This window comes from Somniosus microcephalus, chromosome 12 (assembly GCF_052327205.1).
Source record: "Somniosus microcephalus isolate GS21.2 chromosome 12, FLI_Smic_1.0, whole genome shotgun sequence".
NCBI lineage: Eukaryota > Metazoa > Chordata > Chondrichthyes > Squaliformes > Somniosidae > Somniosus > Somniosus microcephalus.
The window spans coordinates 66,794,674-66,807,317 of NC_140998.1; the positions used below are offsets into that span (position 1 = coordinate 66,794,674).

Genomic DNA, 12,644 nt, shown 5'->3' on the forward strand with positions numbered 1-12,644 from the left:
GTTTGAGTTATACGTTTAAGTCTTTGTGTTAATTGTTCAATACAATACACATACTTAACAGGGTGCAATAAAGCATGTAAGCAGTTTTGATTGTACACAGGAAGATTTGTAGCTATGCAAGAGCATGCTAGTAAAGACTTGTCAAGACTTGGGAGCCAAAGAGTCACCAGCGAATGATCTAAGGAAAGATGCTTGGCGTCTTTAGTCAACACCATTCTAAAACAGAGGACTTGAGCCTGTTTGGCCAGAGCTTAAAGTGATTGGGCTGAAAAGTGCAGGCTAGGGAACACAGAAGCAAAAGCCTCTGGCCCAGGTCAGTTCTCTTTCAGCAGATGCCGTTTCAATTAGTCTATTTGGCCATAAACTATAGCTTCAATATATTGCCAACCAACAAAAAAAAATGCAGAGGAAGTACTTGTACATTGTTCATAAGCTATACCTATTCTACTGATCATGCATTTGTATGCTACTTACATTATGCTGTTGGAGCACCATAGATTTTTTTTAAGAAGTATCTGATCCTACCAATCATACTTTTGTCTTTATAAAAAAAATTTAAAAAAAATGGAGCCAGGCATCTGAAGCCTGAATAGCAACCTCTGAGTAAACTCGCCTAGTGTTTACATAATCGTAGTTAGATTTTGTGCCCTTAAAGGTGCACAGATTCACATTGGTAGCAGAATAATACATGACATACCACTCCAGTGGTTATGAAACAGCATATCTGTTTGTGTGTGTGTGTATATATTATATTTGTGTGTATATATATCTCTATCTATCTATCTATCTATCTTTTAAGGTTTTGATGTGGTGTTTTCAACAAGCTCTTCTGTTTAAAGCCATTAGGAACACAACTGATCAGCATTTATTCCAGCCCCAATGACCAGATGCTTTGGGCCATTGACAGTCGAGGAAATGTGCACGTGCGAGTTGGAATAACGGAGGCAATGCCTGTAGGCACTGATTGGGAACAAGTGCCAGGTAAAAGTAGAAGTCATTGTATGCCATGATTTAACTATTGTGCTTAATAATTTCACTATTATATCTTTATGTGGGCCATCAGCAGCAGCAGATTTGTATTTCACAACTATCTGTAACCTCATGGCCTGGCATATCCCTCACTCTACCATTACCACCAAGCCAGGGGACCAACCCTGGTTCAATAAGGAGTGTAGAAGAGCATGCCAGGAGCAGCACCAGGTGTACCTAAAAATGAGGTGCCAACCTGGGGAAGCTGCAACACAGGACTACATGCAAGCTAAACAGCGGAAGCAGCATGCTATAGACAGGGCTAAGCGATCCCGCAATCAACAGATCAGATCAAAGCTCTGCAGTCCCGCCACATCCAGTCATGAATGGTGGTGGACCATTCACCAACTAACAGGGGGAGGAGGAGGCTCCATGAATATCCCCATCCTCAATGATGGTGGAGCCCAGCACGTGAGTGCAAAAGACAAGGCTGAAGCGTTTGCAACCATCTTCAGCAGGAGTGCCGAGTGGATGATCTATATCGGCCTACCCCTGAGGTTCCCACCATCACAGAAGCCAGTCTTCAGCCAATTCGATTCACTCCACGTGCTATCAAGAAACGGCTGAGCGTACTGGATACGGGAAAGGCTATGGGCCCCGACAACATCCTGGCTATTGTGCTGAAGACTTATGCTCCAGAACTAGCCGCACCTCTAGCCAAGCTGTTCCAGTACAGCTACAACACTGACATCTATCCGACAATGTGGAAAACTGCCCAGGTATGTCCTGTCCACAAAAAGCAGGACAAATCCAACCCGGCCAATTACCACCCCATCAGTCTACTCTCAATCATCAGCAAAGTGATGGAAGGTGTCATCGACTGTGCTACTTACTCACCAGAAACCTGCTCACTGATGCCCAGTTTGGATTCCACCAAGACCACTTAGCTCCCAACCTCATTACAGCCTTGGTCCAAACATGGACAAAGGAGCTGAATTCCAGAGGTAAGGTGAGTGACTGCCCTTGACATCAAGGCAGCATTTGACCGAGTGTGGCATCAAGGAGCCCTAGTAAAACTGAAGTCAATGGGAATTGGGGGGAAAACGCTCCACTGGCTGGAGTCATACCTAGCGCAAAGGAAGATGGTTGTGGTGGTTGAAGGTCACTCATCACAGCCCCAGGACATTGCTGCAGGAGTTCCTCAGGGCAATGTCCTAGGCCTAACCATCTTCAGCTGCTTCATCAATGACCTTCCCTCCAACATAAGGTCAGAAATGGGGATGTTCGCTGATGACTGCACAGTGTTCAGTGCCATTCACAACTCCTCAGATAATGAAGCAGTCCATGCCCGCATGCAACAAGACCTGGACAACATTCAGGCTTGGGCTGATAAGTGGCAGGTAACATTCGTGCCACAGACAAGACTATCTCCAACAAGCGAGAGTCTAAACACCTCCCGTTGACATTCAACGGTATTACCATTGCCGAATCCCCCACCATCAACATCCTGGGGGGTCACCATTGACCAGAAACTTAACTGGACCAGCCACATAAATACTGTGGCAACAAGAGCAGGTCAGAGACTAGGTATTCTGAGGCGAGTGTTTCACCTCCTAACTCCCTAGAGCCTTTCCACCATCTATAAGGCACAAGTAAGGAGTGCGATGGAATACTCTCCACTTGCCTGGATGAGTGCAGCTCCAACAACACTCAAGAAGCTCGACACCATCCAGGACAAAGCAGCCCGCTTGATTGGCACCCCATCCACCACCTTAAACATTCACTCGCTCCACCACCGGTGTGCCGTGGCTGCAGTGTGTACCATCTACAAGATACACTGCAGCAACTTGCCAAGGCTTCTTCGGCAGCACCTCCCAAACCCGTGACCTCTTCCACCTAGAAGGACAAGGGCAGCAGGTGCATGGGAACACCACCACCTCCAAGTTCCCCTCCAAGCCACACGCCATCCTGACTTAGAAGTATATCGCCAATCCTTCATCATCGCTGGGTCAAAATCCTGGAACTCCCGACCTAACCGCACTGTGGGAGTACCTTCACCACACGGACTGCAGTGGTTCAAGAACGCGGCTTACCACCACCTTCTCAAGGGCAACTAGGGATGGGCAATAAATGCTGGCCTTGCCAGCGATGCCCACATCCCATAAACGAATTTTAAAAATTAAAAAAAATCAACAGCTGAGGTAAGATTAACTGACCTATAATTTCCTGTGATGATGATGTCTCATTTTAAGAAGGGCGTCATATTTGCTGTCCTCTTACACAATTTTCCTTTCCACAAAATTTGTCGAATTGTCGTCAAGGCCTCCTCTAGCTTCTTTCGGGTATTCAGATGTAAACTATCAGATTATAATGATTTATGTGCCTTAAATTTGAGTAACTTTAATACCATTTCTCTGAGTAGTAGTCCCCAATAAATTATCTCTGGTGATTCTACAATCCTAATAGCCACCTCCTCTGTGAAAACAGAGGCAAGGTACTTATTTAGTATTTCTGCCATTACCCCACACTCCACTGCAAGATTGTCTCCTTCATCTCTTAGCTGATGTATCCCTACCATGATACCCAAAAAAAAAATGGCGGCGCGCATGGACGCAGCAGCTTTTGTCTCTCCCGAGACTGAGTGTTTTCACCCTCTTTCTGAGTCTCTTCTGGACTCTGCTGATACGGGAATTGAGGGCAGACCTACTGTACAGCCGGCAGACGCTCCTCGACATTGGGGCCGACTGCGTGCGGCTCACACTCGGCGCCATCGATCTGCCTCCCGACATCGCCCGACCCCCGGGACCAGCGTGGCGTCCTTCCCCAGCCGGAAGTCGGCGCAGAGAACGCAAGCAGAAGCGGGGTAAGAGGGCCGGAATCCAAAATAGGCTGAAGAGGGCCCCACACAAACCCTCCCTCCCAAGTATTTTCCTGGCCAACGTCAGGTCACTAGAAAATAAAATGGATGAGATCAAACTTGATCTCTCCTCACAGAAAAGGACAAAGGAATGCTGCGCCATGATCTTCAGAGACCTGGTTGAACAACAGCATCTCTGACACCACCATCCAACTAGAAGGACGCATGGTCTTCCGCGCCAACAGAACAGACTCCGGTAAGAGCAAGGGAGGCGGTTTGTGCATTTACACTAACAATGCCTGGTGCACTAACACGGACATAATCGATAGATCCTGTTCGGCTGATTTGGAATTCCTCATGGTAAGGTGCAGACCCTTCTACCTGCCTCGGGAATTCGCGGCTGTTATCATCACAGCGGTGTACATCCCACCACACGCTAATGCCAAACTAGCACTGAAGGACCTCTACAGGGCCATCAGCGAACAACAAACTGCGCACCCAGACGGAGCTTTTATCGTCGCGGGGGACTTCAATCACATAAACCTAAAATCTGTACTACCGAAATTCCACCAGAATGTTTCCTGCCCCACAAGAGGGGAGAACACACTGGATCAAGTCTACACGAGCATTGTAGATGCTTATAAGGCCATTCCCTGCCCCCACCTTGGGAAGTCTGACCACCTCTCCCTGTTTCTAGCCCCGGCATACAAACCGCTCATCAAAAGAGAGAACATCAGTGAGATCAGTGAAAGTATGGCCAGAGGGGGCAGTCTCAGAGCTTCAGGATTGCTTCGAACGCACTGATTGGGGCATGTTTGCCCATAATGACATCGAGGAATACGCATCCACAGTGCTATTCTACATTAACAGTTGCGTTGAGGTTGTCACGACCCATAAAAATATCAGGACATACCCCAACCAGAAACCCTGGATGAACGGAGAGGTCCGCTCGCTGTTGAAAGCACGCGACGCAGCATTTAAACCTGGTGACGTGGCGGCTTACAGTGCAGCTAGGACCAACCTGAAAAAGGGTATCAGGACTGCCAAAAGGAAACAGACACTGCGGATAGAGGATCATTTCCACAACAACTCGGACCCCCGGCGCATGTGGCAAGGCATCCAGTCCATCACTGACTACAAGAGCAAAAACACCAGCCCCCCGGTTAGCGATGCCTCCCTTCCGGAGGAGCTTAACAACTTCTACGCTCGCTTCGACAGGGACAACAGGGAGCCGGCTACCAAAGCCTTGCCACCCCCGGAAGACCAGGTGCTCACTCTGTCGACCTCCGACGTAAGGGGTGTTCTACGCGGAGTGAACACACGAAAGGCTGCTGGACCGGATAGCATCCCTGGACGGGTACTCGAGGAATGTGCTGATCAGCTGGCTGATGTCTTCACCGCCATCTTCAATCTGTCATTGGCCCAGGCAGTAGTCCCTACATGCTTCAAGACCGCTACCATTATTCCTGTGCCAAAACAAACGGCTGTGACGTGCCTGAACGACTATCGACCTGTTGCACTCACACCCATCATAATGAAGTGTTTCGAGAGACTGGTCCTGGCTCACATCAAAGCCAGTGTTCCCGCCTCTCTTGACCAACACCAGTTTGCCTATCGTGCAAACAGATCAACGGAGGATGCAATCACAACTGCTCTACACTCTGCACTGAATCACTTAGATGGTAAAGGGACCTACATCAGAATGCTGTTCATAGACTACAGCTCAGCATTCAACACTATCGTCCCCAACAAGCTGGCCACCAAACTCCACACTCTTGGCCTGAACACTTCCCTCTGCAACTGGACCCTGGACTTCCTAACAAACAGACCCCAATCTGTCAAATTAGGTAACCACACCTCCCCCCCCCCCCCCCCCCCCCGACCCTGAACACGGGGGCCCCACAAGGATGTGTGCTGAGCCCCCTCCTCTACTCCCTCTTCACCCATGACTGTGTGGCTGTTCATGGTTCCAACACCATCATCAAGTTTGCGGATGATACCACGGTAGTAGGCCAGATCACCAACAACGATGAGTCAGCCTACAGGGAGGAGGTCCAGCATCTCGTGAAGTGGTGCGCCAATAACAACCTGGCCCTTAACATCAAGAAAACCAAAGAAATCATTGTGGACTTCAGGAAGTCTAAAGGCGGAAGTCACACCCCCATCCACATCAATGGGGCTGTGGTGGAAAGGGTGGACAGCTTTAAGTTCCTCGGAGTCCACATCACGGAAGACCTCTCCTGGTCCCTCAATACTTCCTCTCTGGTGAAGAAGGCCCAGCAGCGCCTATATTTCCTAAGGAGGCTGAAGGGATGTAACCTGTCACCCCTGATCCTCTCTAACTTTTACCGCTGCACAATAGAGAGCATCCTGATGAACTGTATCACAGTATGGTATGGCAGCTGTAGCTACTATGACCGGAAAGCCCTGCAGCAGGTAGTCAAAACTGCCCAACGCATTACCGGCACCCGGCTACCGACCATAGAGCACATATACCAGAAACGCTGTCTACAGAGGTCACGGTCCACCATCAAAGACCCTACCCACCCCAGCCACAGTCTGTTCGCCCTCCTGCCATCTGGGAGACGCTACAGATGCATTCGCACCCGTACGACCAGATTTAGGAACAGCTTCTTTCCCAGGGCTGTCATCCTACTGAACTCCACAAATAAACTCTAAAGCCTGCACATCTGCCAATGCACTTTATTATGGTTATGTTTATGTTAATGTATTACAAGCCAAATGTATGTTGAATGTTTAAATGTCTTAATCTAAATGTACACTCTCGGGAGCCGCAAGCCTACATTTCGTTGTACTGCACTTGTGCACTAACAATGACAATAAAGTTGATTATGATTATGATATTACTACTAATGTGCTGATTTTTGTTTTTAAAAAAACATTTTTTGTTGTACTTTCACATTTTGCCAATTTTCTCTCTTGGTTCCTCGGAGCCTTTTAAATCTCCCTTTTACTATTTTTTTCTGTGGTCTTTGAGTTTATTTATTTTATTTTTTTTAATTATCTGCCTAAATGCTATATTTAAAATTGATGCTCCTGTTCGTGCACAGAATTCCAATTCTTTATTCCCTTACTGGAATGTACTTGATTTGTACCCTTTCCAACTTCTGTTTAAATATTTCCCATTGCTGATCTATGATTCTGTTTGGTGATTTTTTTTAAAAATTCTATTTAATCTGGACAAGACCCCTTTTTTTTAAAATCACGCTTAGCCTTTTTTTCAATCAAGCCCCTTGTCCTCCACTTTTTCCTTTTCTCTTCTTACACTGAACCTAATTATATGATGATCCATGCTTCCCAAATGTCCCCCTACTGTTAGGTTGCCTACTTCCTCTGCTTTCTTACCCAGAGCCAAGCTAAGTAGTGCTTCCTCCCTTGTTGAAGTAGCAATTGGAGGATAGCGTGGAATGGTAAATTACCTTTTTTAAGGAATTAATTTGAATAATAGGAAGGTCAACGGAAAGAATCATCTACTTCTCAGTAAGGTCCAATTTTGGTTTAAAAATCTCACTTTGTTAGAAACCTTGCAGTTTTTATAACTTCTTTAATGTTGCACACAATAACTTATCAAACATTTTTTACAGGTTTACACGCAAGTCAATTAGCTGTGAGCAACAGAACAGTGTGGGTACGTTGTTCTAATGGAGATGTGGCACGTCGTTACGGAATAACTAACAAAAATCCTGCAGGCGATTATTGGAAAAAGATTCCCGGTAATGTGACATGTTTAACAGGTAAGTTGGTAGAAAATTGATGTGCATAAATTATTTTTTTTCCCAACAAATACGTAAAGCTCATTGCCCAATTTCCAATTAAAGTTTAGAATGTCTACTGACTTTACAACATTCTCCTAAAATGATGTTTATGTAATCATACTTATTTCCCAAAAAATAATTTGTAGTTATATCTGTTGTAACCAAATCTAGATATTTTAGAGGAAAAATCAGATTAAAAAAAAAGGAGATAACTGAAGTTGATTCTTTAAAAAAGGGATGTGTTTGCTGAGCCAAATGGTATTTTCCTGTTTGTAAAAGTATTTTTGGGGATTATATATTTAGGGGATGGTTACCTTAAAATCTGATGTCATCAAATCAATCAAATCAAATCAATCAATCAAATCAACTTTTATTGTCATTGTTAGTGCACAAGTGCAGTACAACAAAATGTAGGCTTGCGGCTCCCGAGAGTGTACATTTAGATTAAGACATTTAAACATTCAACATACATTTGGCTTGTAATACATTAACATAAACATAACCATAATAAAGTGCATTGGCAGATGTGCAGGCTTTAGAGTTTATTTGTGGAGTTCAGTAGGATGACAGCCCTGGGAAAGAAGCTGTTCCTAAATCTGGTCGTACGGGTGCGAACGCATCTGTAGCGTCCCGCAGATGGCAGGAGGGCGAACAGACTGTGGAATCAAATTTTGTGGATGCTGTTCCAGCACAAACTCTATTGAGTTGTACTGATGTAAAAGTCAGTCTTTTTAATTAGACAGCAATAGAATAAGAATGATTATGCAATTTATTTTTATAGTACATTAATGACAGTTTATGCACACATGCATTGTTCTAGTCGGTGATTAAGTTCTGGTAAGAAAGGAGTTGATCATCATTTACGAAGAGCCAATCATGAGTGAGAGACTAACCAAGCAATTACAATGATCTATGCACGTCTAAATTTCCAAATTTAGTAAAGAACTATATTCTTAAGCCAATAATATTCTAAATGTTTTTGTACGTTTTTTTTAAAAAGTGATCATTATTTCTGGCAACAGAAGTCGTCCAGCTTTTTAAACATGCTTTTAGTTCCTTTTAGTAAGATCTGAAGTGTAGTTTCAGAAGTTTCAATTTATAACCAGCCTCTCCTATTGAGGTAGTAATAACAGCCTGGTGTGACACTATCCTTGATCTATGGTCACTACAGAACAGTCTATTGTAGCATCTGGGCAACTTTACTTTTGCAATTGATGGTCTACGATGGTAGAAATGTAGCCTGTGACCATTACCTAGGTAATCTCGCAGTGTAAATTTAAACCACTTTTTTTCTTTTTATATCATCCAATTTTTCTTGGTATGAGTTACCAATAGTCTTCTGATATCAAACTTACCATCTTCACACATCAGCTTGGATATTAAGTATTCAGTTTTTCAGCTGTCGTAGCCAAACATTTACACGTTCAGCAGAGAATCATTTGATAGCGATTTATAATAGGATTCCTATTTCTTTTCATCCTGGCACCCCCCCCTCGCTCACTCCATTTCATTGGCAACAATATTTATTCCTGCAATCTCATTACCCTGCTGACTGAGATTTGATTAAATCAGCAATGACTTGGGACTGAAACCTGTAACTTTGTGGTTTGCATAACCTAGTACAACACCAAGATTTGTTTATCCACTGACTTATCAGAGTTATAACTGTTGGCATTGACTTCTGTTTTACTTTACAAACTTTTCAGCTGACTATGATGAAGTAATTATTTGGCAATTGCAAAAATTTCCAAAACTATTTTCCAAATTATAACTTTAAAAAAAAAGAATACACTCTGAACAGCTTCTATTATGAGAATAAAATTACATTTGTGGTGATGCTATATCGGCTTGTCCCTTTTTAGAGAAGTTATTACATAAAATACCTCTGCATAATCAGAAAGGAGGATCTCTTCCGAAGATGTCCATCTTTCAATTGGAGGGATAACATCTTTTGGAATTACTGGTTGAAAGTTTCAACTTTAATAATAAATGAATTTGCAATGTTTAGGTTTGTTCTGGGTTATTTGAGCTGCTTGAATGGTCGTTTTCAAGTGTTTTAATTTCATACACTGTTCCTATTTTCTATATAGTTACTCCTCAAGATGAACTGTGGGCCATTAGTAATGGAGGCTCCCTTCTTCAGCGACTTACCAAGAATTTTAGTCACACTGATTCACTAGTTAACCCCAACCGTATCACTCTTTTGGGTCAGTCTGAGGACTTTGATGATGAGTGGGAGGTCATCTGAAGATCAGAGGCATTGCAGCTTGCAGCATTAAGGGCACTTAACCAAGCCATGAATATCACCTTTTTCTTTATTCTTTGTAAATTGTTAAGCCCATTAGGGTTAACTGTTGCATTCAGTTAAAATTTTGTACAAATTTCTGCAATGTCAATATAAATGTTGTAATTAATGCATCTTTGTGGCTCTGCCAGTATTGGTATACAAATAGGTATATTCAGCAAAGCAACTGAAGGGCTTAATGTGCTACCTTCTAATTGACCGCTATTGACTATATTCCTCTACAGGGTATGACGTTTGGTCTGCCTATCTGTTACCAATCACTTAGTAATCCATATATCAGCCTCTGAATTGTTGCTTTCCTGCAGCTGTTTGAGATACCCACATTGCCTGAAGAATTGTCTATTGTTTTGTTGATTTATGTAGACTAGACATTAAACATGTCTGGAACAGCAAACTGGCACATCAAATGGCAATAAGAGCAGAAAATTGCACATTTTAATAAGTGCAAAAATGATTTGCAGCTGTAGTTATGTTGTTCTCCTTTTGCTGCTATTACCACCTTCCTACTCCTGCTAGGAAGAGAAGCGATCTTGAATAGGGGTGATCTTATAGCCACTGCTTGTGCACTTCCATAAATGATCTACAGTATGTGTATCTTTGCAGAGCAGGCATGATTTTTATCAGTGATTCAGCCACACCCGAGTTGCAGCAACACGACTAGTTTGACTCACAGCAATTGAAGTTCCCTGAACTTAGGGTCACCATATTCAGTTTCAGTTAAACCTGGGATTCAAACTAATTCCGGTGACTGGGAATAGAGCAAACTCGAGCTAAAAATTTACCAGTCTACCATGGATACATTTTAAGAAATGGACTTGGGTACAATAATATTGTACAATAGTGCAGTGTGAGATAATTTGGAACTTTCTTGTTTTAGGGTACTATTATTTAAGGTCTTTCTAACTGCCAAAAAAAATCTTTATTAATAGATGTCAGAGCAGGACATTACTAAAATGCCTATCTATTTTAGTCTTGTAGAAGCAAGTTGTATATAGATCAGACTTTGCTGTCAAATGATTATGCTATCTTCCAAAAAAAGCCTTACATTAAATACCTTGTTTACTGTTAATAGTATATGTACACAACTCTAGTAGTAATTTGAAGTTTAAATGCTTTTTCTGCAATTTTTTCACTCCTTTAAAAACTTGGCTAGAATCAAGTTAACGCCAAAATTCATTAGCGATGCTTTTGCCTACCCTACTCTTAAATAGAAGAAATAACAATGTTTACACTTGCCAGATATGTATTAATCAGACACTTGTGTATAGATTACATACAGTTTGTGTATGTGCTGAAAGTTTAGTCTGTTGCATTTTGCACTTTGAGCATTTCTAATGAGTATCGTGTGAAAAGACAGGTACTCCAGAGCTTGAGGTAACCTACTTATTGCAAAATTACTTATTATATTCATTGTACAGTATACTAAGCCCCCACTATGCTGAAATGATGACTAACGTTTTATTAGTTTTGTTCCAGGAGTTCATGAATGACACACAATTTTCTTCTGTGTAAACGTCTGAAAGTATGAAATATCTAAAAATAGAAATAGTTCACCCAGTGGAAAGTCACAATCCACAAACAAAAACACATTTTATAAAAAAGCTAACTGTAGCTCTAGCATTAATTCAGTTACCCAAACATTGGTGGTTCATTGTGAAACATAATCTTTATATTGCAGTACTTTTGTTGGACTACCTACCTAAATCTTTTAAACTACTAAGGATTTGCATTTTGGGTATTGTAGTTATGTAGAGGTATATGTCAGAGTTCCAGGTAATTAGAGTCATAGAGTCATAGAGTAATACAGCACGGATAGAGGCCCTTCGGCCCATCGTGTCCATGCCGGCCATCAAGCCCTGTCTAATCTAATCCCATATTCCAGCATTTGGCCCGTAGCCTTGTATGCTATGGCATTTCAAATGCTCATCCAAATGCTTCTTAAATGTTGTGAGGGTTTCTGCCTCCACAACCCTTTCAGGCAGTGAGTTCCAGACTCCAACCACCCTCTGGGTGAAAAAGTTCTTTCTCAAATCCCCTCTAAACCTCCCGCCCTTTACCTTGAATCTATGCCCCCTAGTTATTGACCCCTCTACTAAGGGGAAAAGCTCCTCAGCATCCATCCTATCTATGCCCCTCACAATTTTGTACACCTCAATCATGTCCCCCCTCAGCCTCCTCTGCTCCAAGGAAAACAAACCCAATCTGCCCAGTCTCTCTTCATAGCTGAAGCGCTCCAGCCCTGGTAACATCCTGGTGAACCTCCTCTGCACCCTCTCTAACGCGATCACATCTTTCCTGTAGTGTGGCGACCAGAACTGCACACAGTATTCCAGCTGTGGCCTAACCAGTGTTTTATACAGCTCCATCATAACCTCCTTGCTCTTATATTCTATGCCTCGGCTAATGAAGGCAAGTATCCCATATGCCTTTTTTACCACCTTATCCACCTGTTCCGCCGCCTTCAGGGATCTGTGTACCTGCACACCCAGATCCCTCTGACCCTCCGTCTTGCCTAGGGTCTTTCCCTTCATTGTGTATTCCCTTGCCTTGTTAGACCCCCCAAAGTGCATCACCTCGCACTTTTCCGGGTTAAATTCCATTTGCCACTGTTCCGCCCATCTGACCAACCCATCTATATCGTTCTGCAGACTGAGGCTACCCTCCTCGCTATTTACCACCCTACCAATTTTAGTATCATCCGCGAATTTACTGATCATACCCTTTACATTCATATCCA

General features: G+C 43.1%; 1 protein-coding gene across 1 annotated transcript in view; it reads left to right on the forward strand.

The window, feature by feature from the left end:
- Positions 1 to 11,796, forward strand: part of tecpr2 (tectonin beta-propeller repeat containing 2) — a 125,142-nt gene extending 113,346 nt beyond the window's left edge. Inside the window, exons 18-20 of the mRNA XM_086003015.1 lie at positions 840 to 981; positions 7,432 to 7,581; positions 9,693 to 11,796. Coding sequence (XP_085859141.1) covers positions 840 to 981; positions 7,432 to 7,581; positions 9,693 to 9,850 — 450 coding nt within the window. The 3' untranslated portion in view covers positions 9,851 to 11,796. The remainder of the gene's footprint in view (positions 1 to 839; positions 982 to 7,431; positions 7,582 to 9,692) is intronic.
- Positions 11,797 to 12,644: the final 848 nt, after the last annotated feature.